Source organism: Mastomys coucha, unplaced genomic scaffold, assembly GCF_008632895.1.
Source record: "Mastomys coucha isolate ucsf_1 unplaced genomic scaffold, UCSF_Mcou_1 pScaffold22, whole genome shotgun sequence".
NCBI classification, from domain to species: Eukaryota; Metazoa; Chordata; class Mammalia; order Rodentia; family Muridae; genus Mastomys; species Mastomys coucha.
Window position 1 is genome coordinate 57448792 of NW_022196905.1, and position 18360 is coordinate 57467151.

The 18360-nt window shown below is 46.0% G+C and overlaps 1 protein-coding gene across 5 annotated transcripts in view; it reads left to right on the forward strand.

Annotated features, from left to right (window-relative positions):
• Tbc1d1 (TBC1 domain family member 1) overlaps positions 1-16931 on the forward strand; it is a 199481-nt gene extending 182550 nt beyond the window's left edge. For all 5 annotated transcript variants that reach the window (XM_031342384.1, XM_031342385.1, XM_031342386.1 and 2 more), the window contains 3 exons: positions 1897-2066; positions 9869-10042; positions 15186-16931. In XM_031342384.1, coding sequence (XP_031198244.1) covers positions 1897-2066; positions 9869-10042; positions 15186-15386 — 545 coding nt within the window. In that variant the 3' untranslated portion in view covers positions 15387-16931. The remainder of the gene's footprint in view (positions 1-1896; positions 2067-9868; positions 10043-15185) is intronic.
• The last annotated feature ends 1429 nt before the right edge of the window (positions 16932-18360 follow it).

The window sequence follows — 18360 nt, forward strand, 5'->3', positions numbered from 1 at the left end:
CCTCCTAGGAGGAAAGGGTTCCTTCCCCCTAGACAGTCAGGTGGCTGGAAAAGAAGTGCTGCTTGAGGTCACAATCCCTGAGTGCTACTATGTGAAGTAGGAACAGTTGGGTTGGCGCAGTGGGTCTGCATTACAGCTGACATTTTAACAACTATTTTAAAATCAGGTTTAACGTCTTTCAGAGTCATTAAAACCTTATTTTGTTTTTTAATAAGACATTTCTGTTTAAAATACATCCTGTAAGAGCTAGAGAGATGGCTCAGCACTGTAGAGAGTGTACTGCTCTTCAGGGAACCCCAGTTCAGTTCCCAGCCCCCACATCCAGCAGCTCACAGTCACCTGTAACTCCGGCTCCAGCGGATCTGATGCCTTCTTCTGGCCTCTGCAGGGACACACGCAGACATAAATAAAAGTAAATCGTGTAGCACCATTCTCCACCTTCTCATCCACACTGACCCTGACGAGGTGTGGTGATTGTGGTAGCTGAGGTCTCGCTGGGTGGTTGTGGGCTGTAGGCTGCACTTGGTACCCTCATTTCCCAGCACAGGCCATCCCAGTGATACCATCGCCATTCAGATGGTCAGTGACTCTGCCCGCTGTGCAGCCATGTCCAGCCTGTGTGTCTCAGGTGTGAACAGCTTTTGTACATGCTGTCATTCTGACCCACGTGGAGAGGCGTCTCAGAGACTCTCCCTCTGGGGTGCTTTTGTTTGCCTCAATTTCTATGGTTGGACAGTTGCTATTTCTTTGATCTTTTTTCCACTATGCTTCAGCTAAGGCTGGAGTAGGGAGTATCAGAGAAGAAGAAAAATTGAGATTAATTGGCCTTAGTTATAGTCATACCTTTGTTTTTAACTTTTTCTTGTTTGTGTTTTAAACTTTATTCCAGTTACTAGGTCAGAACATACCTGAGTCGGGTCACCCAAGAACCAGCTTTCCTCTCCGTGTTTTAGCCCAGGACACTGGTCTTTTTTCTGTAATGGCTCCAATTCCAGGAGAACAGGGGAGATGGTGAGGATGGCTGCTCAGCCTGTTGCCTATGCGCCAGCCCGCCTCACCCTCCTGTATAAACTAAGGATAGGGATTGCTGTGGTTTGCCAAACCCCAGGAGAAAACACAGGAACTGGAAAGGAGCCTCGCCAACTTGAAACTCCTCAGACAGAAGAATAGTTCTTGGCCCCTGTTATGATGAAGTTAAGTTTTTTTAAAAAAAAATTTTTGTAGGCCTCTTAAAGGCTGTGGGTATCTTTTCATCCCATCTTTTATTTCAAAATATAATTCCCAATCTGTAAGAGTCTTTCAGCTTTACAAATTGAAAACATGATTTAGTGGCTGGAGAGAGGTGGCTTAGAGGTTAAAAGTTCTTATTACACAGTTGTGAGGGCTGGAGTGTGCAGCTGGGCCTCGCATGCTTGCCTGTAACCCGACCTGAGTGGGAGAAACCCTTCCTCAGCGGCATTTGAGGAGAGTAAATGAGGGGGACACTCGGTACCGTGTCTGGCCTCCAAGAATGCACACGGGTGTATAGACGTGCACACACAAATAGGGCTGTTTTATAAACACGTGTTGGTAACTCTTAAAGTCCAGATCATTCATGGAAAAGATCATTAAAACTTTTTTCAACCCTTGAGGCTCTCTTGAATTTGGTTTTTCAGAGCAGAAAAACTTTTATCTGAACCTGTGATAAAACCTAAGCCGTTACTAGTTTTTAATTACTCTCATTTGCCATATTGTCTTGACCACTGTCTGAAATAACAAGCTCTTAAAAAGGAAACGAAATTTGTAACTTGGGCTTATATTTCCCACCCTTTTGCTCCATGATGCAAGGAAAAGAGAGCACGGTGGTGTGCAGCCAGGAACTGGCAGGGCTTAACTCTGCATTTCTGTGTCTTCTAGATATGATCTTCCTTCAGGGATCAGAGGTCATATTTAAAGTAGCTTTAAGTCTTTTGGGGAGCCATAAGCCCTTGATTCTGCAGCATGAGAACCTGGAAACTATAGTGGACTTCATAAAGAACACACTCCCCAACCTGGGCTTGGTGCAGATGGAGAAGACCATCAGTCAGGTATGGACCCTGGGCTTTCCAGATGCCTGCTGTGGTCTGGCGTGCCACCTGAAAAGGAGCTGCTTCTCACCACTTTGTCCTCCAGGTGGCATCTTGCCCGATGCTTGGCATATGGAAGGCACATCACAGATATGTATCAAAAGATAAAATGTATGGCTGGGCCTGTATGTTGTGTGTGTGAATGGCAGAAGGCACCAGGAATCCAGGTATGATCATGTGCACAAGTCATCAGTGTTTGATTACAGTAAGAGGTTTCCATTCTTGTCATGGTTCTTCTGAAATACATAATTTGTAGGGTATGGGATTTTGTTAAAAGGAATGCTTTGGTTTTTCTTCTCAGTGGTATTAACTGTGATGTTCAGGAAGCGGCTTTTCTGTAATCAAGAGACTAATTTCATCACTCTATTCTATGTCATTCTTTTACTGTTCTATTGTTAATATTAGATGGCAGGTCTCGCCATCTCTAGTTTTTAAATACAGTAGCACCATTACTCTGAAATGGTGAAGGTTTTAGGTAATTTAGCTGAGAATTACAACTAGAGAAGATGATCATGAGTGGTTTGGGTTAGGTGTGGGAGCCAATTTCAGTTCTGTAGAATGAAGACTTTTCAAAGACCAAGATATTTAGAGGGAGGGTCAGTACCAGAAGTGTCCAGAGGCTGTATAGCCGAGAGAAACAGAACCAATAGACCAATAATTATAAGGCAGGGAATATTAAATTGGCTTGCATGATTGCAGACTAGGTAGTTTCATTGCTATCTGCCTACTGTTGAGCCAGAGAATCTATTAGCTGTTGAGTTCATGAAGCCAGAAGTGTCAGAGAAACAGTGATGCAGTCATAGTCCACAGCTAGGTCTAGAGCCTCCTGGAGATTTGTGGGCGGGTGGCAGCCGCAGCAGCTCCACTTGCCCAGGAAGAATGGAACTTGCCTTACTTACTGGCAGTGGTGGCGACCGCAATTCCTCCTCCCCCTCCTCCTCCTCCTCCCCTCTTCTTCCTCCTCCTCCTCCTCCTCTTCTTCCTCCTTCTCCTCCTTCTCCTCCTCCTTCTCCTCCTTCTCTTTTAGACAAGTCTCATTGTGTGGCCCTGGATGCCTTGACATTTACTCTGTAGACCAGGCTGGCATCATCACAGAGATCAGCTTGCCTCTGACTCCTGAGTGCTAGGATTAAAGGCTTTCTCCTATTTTTGCTGCTGTGTGACTGGGCCCCCAGCCTGTTGGTGGCATGGTTCACATTCAGGACAAGGCTTCCTTCCTTAGCTGTTCTGCCATATACCAATAATCTATAGAAAATGCCTTCACGGTCACACAAGAGCTAGCTCTACCAATCACCTAGCATTTCTCAATCGAGATGCAGTGACAGGCAAAGTAACTATCACACAGAGAATGTCTTGGAAGGGGTCGTCATCACTAGATCACACTGCAGAGCCATCAGTCAGCTCTCCTAAGTTTAGAGCATGTTCCACAGATAAAAATCTAGATAAATCATTTAAAGACAGATGATAAAGTACAGCTTTTTCTTTAAGTAAATACTTATGTAACACTTCCTGATCATTCACCAAATAGCTCAGGACAGTCCAGTAAGCCCAGTGCATTGCATCTCAGCTCTTCTACTGTAAGGGTTAAATACTTGGGGGGAAAAGTTCAAATCTGGCCTGGGCAAAGGGAGAGGGGCATCCTGTGGCTTGTGATGGTGACCATGCATCTTAGCACACCACACATGCCAATGGGAGGAGTTCTTGTCCACTCTGCACTTACCTCTGGCTGACTGACTGGCTCCAGGACTTACCTGCCTGGCCCCATTGCTTAGTATGGGCTGCTTTGGCTTGCTGAGTCCTTACTTTTTGCCAGGTCCTAAAGAGTCTCTATATACACATGACTTCATGCAGTCATGGGCACATTCCTGAGGACAGAGTGGTTAATTAGCTGGCCCATACTCTGCAGCAGAGGGAAGAGGTGAGGTTTCAAACGCACCACACCTCAGAGTGCTTCAGCAGCTGTCCACACCACCCAGCTCAAGGTCTGACTTGCATCTTACTGTAGGATAAACTCTTGCTTCTCTTCATTTCTGATGTTTGCACTCCTTTACTGCCTTCTTACAGTATTTATTGAATATACTTAATGTCTCACAGCTCCTGGGTAAACCCAGAGTCTTGGCCACCTGTGTTGAGTCTATGTGCAATGAGTGCTGATGTCTAGCCTCATTGGCTCCAGAGTATAGTATTGGTCTACCTCCTGAGTAACCCGCCTCAGAGAAGCGGGTGGGGACAGGTATTTTTTTCCTCCAACTTTTCTGTGAAGAATTGTACTGGATGGGAGCACTGAGCACTCAAGCATGCATTTGGAATATTGGAATAGTCAATATTGGAGGCTTAGGATGCTCCAGCATGGAAAGACAGCAGTTCTGAGTCTACGTATCTGAGTTGGTTTGAGCAACCTCTATGAACTTGGCCTGCAGTGCTCTCTGACTCCTTGGCAGATTTATGTCATGGTTTTCCTATTTTTATTTTCAATAAGATTAGGCAGCCCTAGCACCCCATATCACAATGGCAAGGCTTATATGGAGAAAGCCATGGGGGCCTGGGTGTTGAGCATTGGAGCTGACATAGTTGTATCCACCAGGGCCTAAAAGGATGAGATGATGCATGGCCAGCGTTTTGTGTGGCGGCTCGGTAAGTGGTGTTTTAGGGTTTAGCTTTTAGGAGGCTCAGAAAGCCTCTGCTGCAGCTACTCAGCCCTGCCCTGCAGCCAGTGCAGGATGAAGTCCCATGATACAGTGAAACATAATTCTTTATTTTCCCAAGACAGGGTCTCTCTGTGTAGCCCTGGCTGTCCTGGGACTCGCTCTGTAGAGCAGGCTGGCCTCCAACTCAGAAATCCGCCTGCCTCAGCCTCCCAAGTGCTGGGATTAAAGGTGTGCACCACCACCGCCCCACAGTAAAACATTATTTAAAAAAAAAAAAAAAAGAGGCTGTAATTTTGCTGAGCCACATGCCAGAGGCATGGGAGAAAAACTACATGGAATAGTCCCAGTGCCAGACATGTTCAGCGTTATGGTGAGGTAATAAGGGTGTAGGCTGGGTGAGATCGACATTTGGAGCCTAGGTTTCCATTCCAGAAATAGTCTTGATAGAAAGCAGGTGAGGGTGCAGGCAGCTCTCTGCTCTCCTCACTAGTGTTTCAGTATGGAGACTGACCTCTGAGAACTCGGGCTTTCTGTCTCCCCGCTCAAGAGAGTATTTAAGTCTTGAACCGACACTAGAGAGCAACCCCAAGGTGTGCAGCATGATAACTCAGTAGCCCAAGAAACTCCAGTTCAAACTTGGGAAGTTCTCAGGGTGCAAGTGAAGGATATAGTTAGTATATGACAGAGCTTGCAGCCCTGTGCGTAGATGGACCAGGGTGGAGGGCAATCCTCTCTGACAGTGTAACCCCATGATGCTCTCTAAGACTACATAAGCAGCTGGGCCCCAGCCAGGCTCCTGGATGAGAGTGTTTAGTACAGGGTTCCAGAGCCCCGATTTAGTTGGGTCGTGCTGGGAGCTGCATCAGAGGTATTTCCAAGGGTGAGTGTCTAGACAGAAGACCTAGGGTCTCGAGCCACAAGCCTTCCGCCATGTGGCCTTGTGCTCACCACAGTTAGCTACAGTAAGCCATGAGCACCTTAAGAGGGAATTATCAGCACTAACAGAGTTCTAGTCATCTTACAGTGAGTCCTGTGTGACTCTGAAGTCTTGGTTCAGTTCATGGCAGGAAAAGTCACAGGGCTGCTCTGAGAGGCAGACCTGCAGCCTCTTGCAGCATGGTTTAAGTCTTTGTACTGCGGTTCCAGACTGGTACTGTCAAGTCACGTAAGCACTTGTTAGGAAGGTGGAATTGGGCTCCACCCAGACCTGCTGACTCGAGAATCCACAGGTTTACAGGATCCCCAGGAGCATGTGGAAGCTATGCTGTGAGCAGCATGAAGAGAAGTTCCCTGTTGTGCTTGACCTGGCGGGGAAGAAAGCAGCCTTCACAAAGCTCCTGTGTTCAGAGAAGGCTACAGCAGCAGATGGCCTCTTGTGCCCTTTCAGGAGGCACTGCAGTGGTTGAAAGGAGTAGTTTGTAAAAGGACAGTCAATAGTGCCACACCAAGAGGAGGGGAAAAGCCACATCATTACGCTGCCACATGTAATGATGATTAACATCAGATTGACTTTCAGTTAGATTTATTAGCAGACAGGGTGCCCCTTGTCATGGATACCCAGGTGGACCTCTCCTACTGCCATAATAGCCACTGAGACTAACAGATGGGGCAACGGTCTAAAAGTTAAAGTCCAAAGTGTGTAGCTAATTGTACAAGCCACTAGTTAGTGCCTTCATTATACCATGTCCAGAGACTGCAAAGTGAAACCCTGAGTCTTCAATAGCAAGTGAGCCAAGAACATAAACATACAAGGAGAGCCATCTAGCAGACACAGATCTGGGGAAATATTTAGCTTCATGTATAATTTAAACTTCTGCATAGCATAGAATGCCTTACCTGCTAGATGAACAAGCCAGCTCTTAAATGCCAGTGTGCAGTGCCAAGGGCATGCAGCGTCTGGCACATCAGTGCACGCTGGTGGCATCTGTCTAGATTGTTCCTCCTGGGAAGTGGCAATAAGCACAAGCTAGTAAACCATTCAGACCTTTCTGATGCTATAATCCCAACTATTGGGATGCATCCTTAGGAGCAGGCCCCAAACACAGGGAAAGCCTATGTATAAGAAAATTCTCTTAGAGTTATGCCTGTAATAACAAAAATATTGGGAACATCAAGATGGCCAACATTTGCTGAATGGTCTGATATTTTTTCGGTATGCTGAGCTGGTGGAGAATCGTGAAGCCATTTGTATTGCTGTTACAGGGACGTGGCACCACACAAGAAAGCCCTTAGCACATAAAATTAAGAGAAAAAAAGTGAGTGGGCTAGGGTATTTGTTAGTTGTGTTTACAGCTAGAAAACTATGCTCAGCCCAGTGAGGAGAGGAAGTATAAAGATGACAGAAGCTGCCCTGGAGATTCTGCTTTCTGTGCTTCCTGCCTGTAGCTGTATTGCTTCAGTAATAAAACTGACGGGATGTCTTTTTGACAAAAACTGAGCATAAGGAAATGAATAATTCCTGCTTTGACAAGCAGAAGAAAATGCTCTTTTCAGCACCAAAACTCTGGCACTTTTCTGAAAACTATGGAGAAATGGAGAGGCAGGAGAGTGGAAGGCTTGAGGTCACCAGTGTTTAAAGCTCAAGTGGAATCCAAGATGGAACCAGACGAAAGAAGACTAGGGCATGGAGTGACCATGCTCAGGGCCTGGGTTTTAGAAGGCTCAGAGCAGGAGGAGCTGAGCTTGTTCTAGAAGTGAACCCCTCCCAAAGTGCTTTGACTTTTCCCATGAGCGCCCAGTGTCTAACCTTCCTGTCTTCAGTCGATTGACTGTGCTTCTCTGAGGTGCCACTGTTGGATCAGGCTTTAATCTTAGGCCGTCTGCATCAGTCAGCCACTGTGACCTGTAAGTATGTAAGAACAAGGCCCTTACTGCCACCCCTTTATTCTTCAGTCCCTTGGCCAAGGCAAGCCCTTGCCCCACCACAGACTGCTCTGGGTTTGGTCTATCCTTGGGGCGCAACTGCAGTCACGAGCAGCCAGATGATCCTGGAGTTACACCGAGACAATGAGAACCCAGGATATTTATTAAGAATTCATGGAGGCCTAGAAGGGCACACAGCCTGTGGTCTGGCCTAACCGTAGCGTGTCGTCATAAGTCTGTAGCATGTCGTCATAAGGCCAGAGGCTTTGTTGCCAAGTTTCCCCGGATAGGAAATGATCTTTAAATGCAGTGAGTTTTCCCATCCTCAGAATTACAGAGCGGTTTTATGGCAGTGGTTCTTGTCCCGCTCAGACTGTTGAGAAACCCTGCAGCGCATAGCCATTGCAGTTCTGCTGAGACGCCAGACAAGAGCTTCCCAGGGGTGTGCTGCAACTTTTGTGAACTGTATCCCTTCATGCCCAGCCCAGTGCAGGTAGGTAGGCCTTAGGGCGCCCTTCAGGAGGCCAGGGATGGAGGCAAGGAGACATTGAGTGAGTTGCTTGGAGTCAGTCAGAGAGATCCCCAGTGTCACAGCCTGAGCCAGTCACCAGGGATGTGGAATGCTAATGGGCCCTCCTGAGCCTTTGGTCACTCTCAGGAACAAAAGGAAATCAGGTAGATGCAGAGAGCTCGTGACTTAGTATTTACATAGACTAACTTTTGAATCTACTTAGTACTAATCATAGTTAACCTGAAAACTACAAAGCTGATTTTTTTTTTTAACCTCAGATTGAAAAATAGACACCCGGGAATGGCAAGAATGTGGCGGGGCTTTGGAGGACAGCTTCCATGCTTGTAGCGGACTCTCAGGAAAGCTGGCTTCCCACAGCTAGGAAGGGGTGTCGGCTGCATTAGAGTACAGCGTCTGTCCTTCAGAAGCCTTGACTTCATTTTCAGAAGAGAGTTCTAGATTAACAGTCTTGCTCCAGACAGCTGGAGCTGCCAGGCCACCTCGGGGGTAGAGGTGGTGACTGTCAGCTTGACAAGATAGAATCACCTAGGGGGCAAACCTTAGGACTTGTCTATGGCAGTTTCCAGATTAGGCTAATTAAAGTGAGAAAACTTACCCTAAATGTGGACAGTACCATCCCAGGAGCTGGGGTCCAAACTGAATAGAAAGGAGACCATGAGCTGAGCATCTGCATTGCTGGTGCACTGCACCCAGCCACCTCAGGCTCCCCACCACTTGAACTTGGACTCTTAAACCTTTTGTTCCTTGTTAATTTCATTGATGATTTTGTCACAGCAATGGGAAAAGTAAGTGTTGTGGGCCTCTGCTGAGTGGCTTCGGCCTGCAGGCTTACCTCACCACAGAGAAGGGGTTCCACTGAGCAGCAGCAGTCTGCTGACATCACACAGGCCCACTACAACCCTGTCGCTTCCTCAGGAGAAAGTCGTGGGTGGCGTCCGCACTTTGGGTTTGTTTCGCACGTGTGGCTCTGGCATCACTGTTACTGTTCAAGGAAGAGAGATGACTCGGGCATTGTGTTGTGTTAACTCATCCATGTGTGGGTGACAGTTGGGGTTGGCTCATTTCTTAAGATTTGTGTCAAGAAGACTTTTTCTGTAAACAGTCCCATTACTTTGTCATTCTTACAGCTCTTAAAAACGCAGCTGAATGGTAGCTAAATGTGGTGACTGTGCAAACAGAACATGAGTCTTTTGCTGCTTTTAGCCTATAGTCAGCGTATTTCCATAGAATTTGCAGAGACAGCAGCTAAGAACTACAGTTTTGAAAGTCTTGTCTATGCCGCCTGAGTGCCTAGTGCCTGTGAAGGCCAGAAGAGGGCATCAGCTCCCCTGGGAACTGGAGTTAGAGCTGGGAGCCACCAATAGGTGCTGAAAATTATACCTGAATCCTAGAAGGGCAGCCAGTGCTTTTAACTGCTGAGCTGTCTCTAGCCCTTGGAAAGGTTTTTTTTTGTTTTTGTTTTTGTTTTTTGTTTTTTGTTTGTTTGTTTTTTTTTAAATCTTTTGGCCTTTTAGAAAGAGTGTTAGAACCTATACTTATTCTTTTCCTTTGGAATTCTTTCTAGGTGTTTGTTATATCCTCTCCATATAAAACCATTGACCTTCTCAGAGCTGAACTTCTCATCTCCTGTGTGTTACCACACATGAGTGTGAGCACAAAGCGCCTGTGCCTGTGGGAGGCTTGTCTTAGTGTCTGAGCCTGATGATTTCTCTCTCCAACAGGTGTTTGAGATGGACATCGCCAAACAACTCCAGGCCTATGAGGTTGAGTACCATGTGCTCCAAGAAGAACTTATTGACTCCTCTCCTCTCAGTGACAACCAAAGAATGGATAAATTGGAGAAAACCAACAGCAGCTTGCGCAAACAGAACCTTGACCTCCTGGAACAGTTGCAGGTAGAGCGTATTTGCAAAGGCGCTTCCTGAGCCTCTGTGTATAGTAGCTCATTAACTCACCAAAGGCACCAGCAGCCTGGGCTTTCCCATGACCGCAGGCCCTTTCCCACCCTGCGCTCTTTGTAGTTGCGATCAGAGGTGTCCCAGGAGAATCAGCCCTTTTATTGTGGAGCAGACAGAATGTCCTTGCCACAGTCAGACAGTCCAGGAGCTTTCTGAGAGGCGCTTTCTCCACTTAGCTTTGCAGGAGACCAGCTTGGTCCCAGATGCTAACTGCCAACAATTGTGCTTTGAATAACGATGAGAGGCTTAAGCTTTTGTTGCCTGGGGGTGAAACAGGCCAGGTCCTTGGAGAGATACTGAAGGAGCGAAGTGACTTAGAAATCCATCTAAAGAAACTAAATCAGAACAGATGATGCTTATTTATAAGCCTGATACAAATGCAAAGGTTTGTTTATTGAGGGGCACAGTTCTCCCTCGAGACCCTCCCATCTTAAGTGATTGAATGCAGGTGAGGACACAGAGGACCAGCACTATAAATAGTCCATGCAGAAGGGAGAGGGAATGAGCGTGATACGTGTGCAAAAGCCACTGCAGGGTGTGGCTCCTCTGTCAGTCAAGGGGCACTAAGTAACCATGAGTTCTCCTTGCTTGATAGTGAAATGAGAGACTGTCTCATGGTTCAGAAATTACTGGCTTTTAAAATAGGTTGTTAACGGAGGCTCTTAGCTCCATAGAATATGTTCTCCATCCTTTTCCGGTTTGATCTTTCTCCATAGAAAGCCACCACTTCCTGAGTTTGTCCATGATGTGAGAAAAGTGGGCATTTGAGTACTCTGCCCCCCACCCCAAATGCCCTCCTCCCAGCAGCCCTGGACCACAGGAGTGCGCAAAACTGAAATGCTTCCCTCATTCATCCTAACTGCCAGGCACATCTGAAATCACACTGCTTAATCTGTCCTTACTAAAAATATGCCGCTACACTCCTCCCTAGAAGTCTCAGCTGTCACCTGAAAGGAAGTCATAGGGGACAAAGAGCCTGCTCTGTCCCACAAGGGGCATACTGTGCAGGTCACTTCAGTGACTTCAAGCCAGTAGTGAACCCCTGACATAACCTTGAAGTGAGTGAGCACTTCCCACTGAGTTCACATTTGCACTTTGAAGCATTCATCTGTGTAAGAGCAGAAGTGTGCGTACTAGGCTCCTTGTTCAGGCTAATCCTATGTCCATATTTGGAGTTTTGAAAGCAGTTACACACTGCTTCTATCTAAGGGCACTTAGACTGTGTAAGACACTGCTGAGAAGCCTGCATACTGAAGAAAAGGCATCCGTGGTCACTCATGCCCCTGGACCAAGGGCTCCTACACTTCTAGGACAGTCTTATCCAGGGTTGCACGTTTTGCTGGCCCACTGTAGTTACTGAGCCTGTGCTGTGCTGGACACAAGCTGAGTTGCACATTGCCCTTCCTGAAAACATGGGCAAGGGATTGTGGTGTTGGGTGGTTAGGCCCTGTGCTAATTTAGAGCTGGTTTTCCCATGATTCTCTCTGTAAGTATATATCTCATGTGCATCTTATCCCTTTTGTATAAGAAGGTTTTCAATATGATGCTAAAGTATATAGTACAAGCTATATTGTGCTTGGTTCTGTTCACATACTTGATGGACAAAGCAAAGTTGATTGTTTCTTAAACATTTAGGAATATGTGGTATGGCATAGAAATACAAATAATACACAATGTTACCTGTTTTCTCTCAGGAGAATAGAAGGTGGAGTTAAAAAAAAGATGACCTCACAGTAGATGTACCAATAGTGAAACCTATTATTATTGATACTTGCTGTACATGGATCTTAAAAATTAGGTTGTAAAAACAGCAGTGGAAGTAACTGCATGGAAAAATTAAATTGCCCTCCATTATTATGAGCAAGTACTATCTTTTCTACAAACTTTAGCAGTGCCTAACAAAAACTAAATGGATAACACTGGCCCAGCATACAGAAGGATGGATACGAGCATATAAGGGTCTATACAGAAGCGGGATAGAGAAAATAATCCGCAAATAGCACCCTGTTCAGATGTCAGGTTATGCTATCAGTCAGGTTACAGAACGTTCAGCTGTTGTTTTTTAATGTGTAAAGCTATGTTTATGATGTGTTAAGTAGAAAAGCAAATTAATAAACTGTGTGGTATGCTTTTCTTTAAAAGTATAATATGGGGCTGGAGAGATGGCTCAGTGGGTAAGAGCACCAACTGCTCTTCAGAAGGTCCTGAGTTCAAATCCCAGCAACCACATGGTGGCTTGCAACCATCCATAATGAGGTCTGACGCCCTCTTCTGGTGCATCTAAAGACAACTACAATGTACTTAGATATAACAATAAGTAAATCTTAAAAAAAAATTTAAAAGTCATATGTATGTTCTGTGAAAAAAAATGTGAAAGACTATACACTCAAAATATCAGTGGTAACTGTCACTGTGAGGTAAGTGTCTACAGTCTACTGGCTCTCCAGTATCCCTCTAGTTCTTTCTCCTCACCAAGAACCCTCAGTAAATACACACTTAAAGGTTTAGCCTTCTATGCAGTGAGGGCATGTGTTCTGCTAGAACCTTTAAGTCCAAAGATATTTTTAACTTTTATTAGTGGTACAAGTTATTCAAGTACATGTAAATGTACATAAAAGAATAGTGGTCATAGATTATTGCCAGAAATCATTTCTGACATTTCATAGAGTCTTAAACTATTGGAAATAATAAAAAGATGGGCAAATTCCCGCACTTGGCCCAGCTACTCTCAGCCTCAGAAGCCAGGCTGGCCGTGCACTGGTGGGCAATGGCAGACCTATTTTTATCTTGTGGAGACTCTCTGGCCTGGAGCTCCTGAAATGTCTCCACCCAACTTGCTAGGTTCCCACTGGTGGGTTGCTACCATGCTTCAAAACCCCCATGACCTTTGTGGAGCACCTCAGGCAAAGCCACGCTTTGCCTCCATACCTTTCTCTCAGGAACCCAGAAGAGCTGCTGTGTGAAGGAAAACACAACACAACCTTAGTTCAGAAACAACAGTAACTCAGCCGCTGGGCACAACAACTAGAATCCTAGTCTTGTAAGCCTTATTAAATCTAAATCCTCTGGTGGCGAACCCTGACAGATCCACCATTGAAACTGGAGACACTTGTGATTACATCTTGTCCTCATGCTATCCCAGTCCAAAAGAGACCTAACTTACTCCTGCTTCCTCTCTTCTCCTCTCCAACCCGGAAGTCCCTCCTACTCGCCCAGTGATTGGCTCCTTTATTCATTAGGGATTAGCTCACAAGAAATCACCTAAATAAGACTCACTCCTCTTCTGCAGCCCCTCCCAGGAGAGCAGAATTAACATCAACATACAAACAACACCAGGCCCATACACAACAAACTATAAATGCTAAATTTAGGTCAATGTATGTATGCCATCTAAATTAGCAGACTAGAACTAATGGTTTTGTTTTATTTTATGCTATTAAATGTTTATTTATTTATAAAATACATGAGATATTTCTAAAACTTTCTTTGTCTATTATACTTTAATATCCAGTGGTTAATTAGCACAGTGTTGTTCATTCATTTAAAATAATGCATAGAGTAAATATAAAAATAGGTTTTCCCACAGAGTTGTCGGCAAGCAAAATATGAAACCCTTGAGCCTGGTGTTCACAGTTATCACATAAGATAACTTTGTATGCTAGATGGTGTCAGATAGAAAGGCATGAGAATATTTCCTAATTATCAGCTAGCTACAGGTAGCTCTTGTAAGGCCTGTGGGGACCAGATCTTGAGAGATCAGACATGCTTTCTTTACTGTACTAAGGAGACCTACCATCTGTGCCATTGGTAAACTATTGTGCAAATTAGTTCACTTTCCAGCCGTGCAAACTACCCCACCCCACCCCCACCCCCAGAGCTACATGGTTCACAGAACACAGACCTGGAAGTAGTTAGAGTTATTAGGGATGAGAGGGTACCACTTAAGGAGAGCCACCAGGCATGCTCACCCCTCTCTGAACCTGCCGACCTGCACCCCCTTCCGTTCTCTCCTTTGACTCTGTATTCTAGTGGTGCAGCTAGCGCTAGACTTGGAATCACAGGTTTTCTGTCAAACATGAAAGTTATCTTGTTCAAAAAACAATTTTCCTGCTTTTAAAAGTGAAGTGGGAAAATGGTACATCTATTTTCCCTAGATAAAACAAAGGGAGGGTGGACTGGATTTAGAAGGTAGGCCAGCCCTTAGTGCAGAGTGCCACAGTGCAGGTGGGAGCTGAGGAGTAGGCCAGAAAGGCCAGAATATAAACTTCGGGGTTGGAGCTGCTTCAGTACTCTCAAAGGGCTGCTCGGGTCACCAGAGCCTAGCGCCCCAGAGAACCTGCCCTAGACAGGAGAGAGGAGCTAGGGCTGACGCAGCACCCAAACTTGCGGCTTTCCTGGCCCTGGTGTGTGCTTTCTGCCCTAGAGTAAGACTGGGGCTTGCTCTTTACAAGGTTGGTGGTGGCCAGTGGGCAACAGTACGAAGCTTCAGCAAAATGCTACTGTTTGTAGCATTTTGGGTGTCAAGGGAAATGCCTAGCTTCCAGTAGTGATGTCTTACTACTCTGCGAAAAATAAGAAAACCAGATTTCAGGTAAGAGAGCTATCTAATACAAGTGAGCCATCCCATAGAAGCCATTTGACCACTTGCGAATGTGAAATTGTTTGTAAGTGTAGATAATATACAGTTAACTGGAACAGGCTATGTGCTATGTGCTTCCAGTCTGACCCATCAAAGCATCTGATATACACTTGAGCTCTACCCTTTTCCCAGGGTAGATTGGGGGTCCAGGTCCCTCTATGTTCTGATGCTGCCTTCTCAATCCCTCGTTCCCAGAGGAGCTACACCAGGACAGAAGATTCAGGAGAATGTCAGGGTGTTTGTAAGGGTCCAATTGACCTGCACCGGAAGCTGGGGTCGTTCTTCTGTGACCAGAACTGATCGCCAGTAGGCTTGTTTCGGCACCAAAGTCCCCGAAGGCGGAGTGAAGGCATTCACAGCACCCGCCCCGCCCTGCTTCCCGACCCCCCAGTCTGTGTAATCAGAGGCAGGAACATTCTCATCTCTCCTTTCATTCTCCAGGTGGCAAATGCTAGGATCCAAAGCCTTGAAGCCACGGTGGAGAAGCTTCTTAGCAGCGAGAGTAAGCTGAAGCAGGCTGCGCTGACCCTGGAGGTGGAGCGCTCCGCCCTGCTGCAGATGGTGGAGGAGCTGCGGAGGCAAAGCGCCCCGCCCAGCATTCCGGAGCCAGACTCCACCCAGCTGGAACCCACGGGTGACTGACAGCTGCCAGGAGAGACTCTGCACCACTAACACTGTCCAGGCCTTAATCAAGAGAGAAGGAAGTCAGAGACAGAGAAGAGAGAACTTCTCAGGGAGGAAATTGACTGACCAGCCTGCAGATTCCATTGAGCTCAGATTTGGAATTGGAGGACAAAAAAAGACTCAGAGTTGTTGTTGGGTTTGGTTCTAATTCATCCCCTTTCCAGTCCTGGTGGTTGTAGCTTTAGATGGCATGGACATGAATAAATTACATTTATGGTTCCTCCTCCTGCAGAGACACATTGTGTGGAAAGAGCATTCATGACAGCAGTGTTTCAGAAGCAAGAAGGGCTTGAAATAATTCCTCAGGCAAAAGTGTGACCCTTGGTCAGTCTGCAAGAAAGGTTCCTGGGACCATGCTCTTGATGTCACCATGAGGTGCAGTGGGCCCTTGTCCATTTCTATTATGGAACCTGAGGTCACCATGGGGGGAAGGAAGAAAGGGGTTTATTTAAGTCAGACATATTGGTCATTCCTTGACTCCACAGTCACTCCCATTGGTACTGAAGAAGCTCATCTTTTACAAACACAGTGTTTTACTATGTTTTTGCTTACCCTTTCAAGTCACAGTAGGTAAATGTTTCATAAGGAAATCACAGTTTTTAGATTCCCTGTTATTACTAGTGTGCGACCTGCAGCTATGGGGTCTTGACCTATTTATTTCTTTGTGATTGTTTCATACCCACAGTATAGGGTCACATATTTATTTCTGTCTGTTGATAATTGATGTACCTACCACAGCCATGTCTTCCTTTGAGCCTCGACCCCTTTGGGAATCTGATTCCTCATGGAAAGAAAAAACCTATCAAGACTCCAAGGGGCTCCTACGATTCTGAAACATTGCAAAAGAAAACAGACTGCAATCAGATGGATGGCAGCTGACAGAGGCAGGAAGTGTGTTTTGAAAAGCACTCAAACACACGCGCTCCCTCCTTGGGATGGCAAGGACCCTGTGCCTTCAAGCAGAGTGCAGCTCACAGTCACCCTGCTTCTAGCTGGTCCTGTGTAGAGCGTCACCCATGTGTGCAACAAGCTTTTTTTTTTTTTTTAACATATAAACAAAGGCTTAGGGAAGACCCACCAGCACATGGGGCCTCCGGGATATTGGAACTGGTCCTACCTTGTGCAGTCCTGGCCCTCCTGTTCATGGAGGGCTGCTGCAGCTCTCTTGGTAGGAAAGGAGTCTGTAAGTCTGGGGTGTAAGGACTCCAACCCACTGTTGGGGTCATTCGGGATCTCCTAGCCCTTTCAAAGAGACACCGAATGGCCAGGAGGGATGTAAGACTTCCGCATGGTCTTGGGTCAGAGGAGAGTTCTCTCCATAAACCGACACGACCAGTCCCAGGTGGTTCGAGCAGGCGTAGTCAGAGGAAGGTAACAGCGGACAGCTCCTTTCCACATTGTATTTTGTTATTGAATGTTTTAATGTTGAGTTTTGGATACGTTATGCCGTTCAGAAACACTGACTCTACAGTAAGAAAAGAGCAATAAAACAGATAATTCACACCCTCAACCGTGTCCTCATGGTTTCTATTTTTCAAACTCTGAGTTTTTGGCTTTATAGCTAGGAGTGCAGGAGGCATCGGTATGCATGTCATCTCATTAGTGAGGGCATATTTGAGATATCAGCTCTGCTTCCAGTCTCAGTGCCCTAGTATTGATGATGCTGGAACACCTTTCCACAGAGCTGTGAATGTTAGCATCAGTGAAACCGGCTTCTCCCCATTGTATGTACAACATCCATCAGTAGGAGATTCTGTTGGGCCAGAGTAGCATGCACACATACCATACCATACCATATACCTATAGTAAACCTATAAGTTGGAAATTGTCACAGCTGGTGACCTAGCAACTCTGCAACTACATATATATTATACACTTGGGGGTTGTCCTTTGCTACTGTTTGTCTCGTACACTTGAATCAGTCCCTTAAGCGCTGATATGTAGAACCTGGTGACAATCAGATGCGGTCCCTAGGTTCAATTGCCCCGTTCTATATGTAGATGGAAAAGCAGTGTCCATTTGGGATTTGGGGAATTGGAAGAAGGGCTGCTCTAGTGATTGGAATGCTAGATTTGCTCCTCAGCTGGAGAAGTGAGGGACCAGACGGAGGTGTGTGACTGGAGAAGACCCCAGTTGTCTGAGGTACAAACCGCTGGGCCTACAAGGCAGTGTGAAACTGTGTGAGAAGCTGCTGTTGCCATAGCGACCAGCAGTGGCTCTGTAGCCAGTCTGGTGGTAGGCCTCAGGCCTTCATTCATCAGCACTCCCGTAGAAAGGAGCTGGGGGTAAAAGTAAAGACACTGGAATTGCCAAGTGCCTCCATTGTCAATGCTGGCAGAGATGCCCTTCGGACAACGGGTCTTTACTTTGGTCTGTATCTCATAGCAGCAGGTCCTAGAGCCCATCTTGATCTAGAGCCCTCAGGGTAGATGACTAAGAAGTTAATTCTGGATTAACCAAGTTTAGTTTACAGTGCAACCAACACAGGTAATTTCGGAACCTATGTAATTTGGGTAATAGCACATGAATCATTTTACATGGGCCCTTGGTCTAAATACAGGTAGTGACCCCTACTGAATTCAGATTCAGGTAAAGTAAGTGATGGGCCCTGTGCTCTTAAGTCTGAATGCTGCTGAAAGGATTTGATGTAACAAAATACTCTTGGACTAGGAAAAATTGGAAGGAGTCTACTCCTACCTCATTTAAAAAAAAAATAAGAGGTGAAAAAGAAGTTTCAAATGGCTGGCTAGAGGGTCAGGGTGTATCCCCAGTCCCCTGTCTGCCTTACAGTGGACACTTCCCAACTTAAATTGTAAGTTGCAATAGATTTTTATTGTTTGTTTATAGTTCCCAAGACAGGAGCTCACATGTCCCGCGCTATCTCCCGCCAGCAGGAACAACGCGGCACACACAGGATCCTTCTGCAGTACAA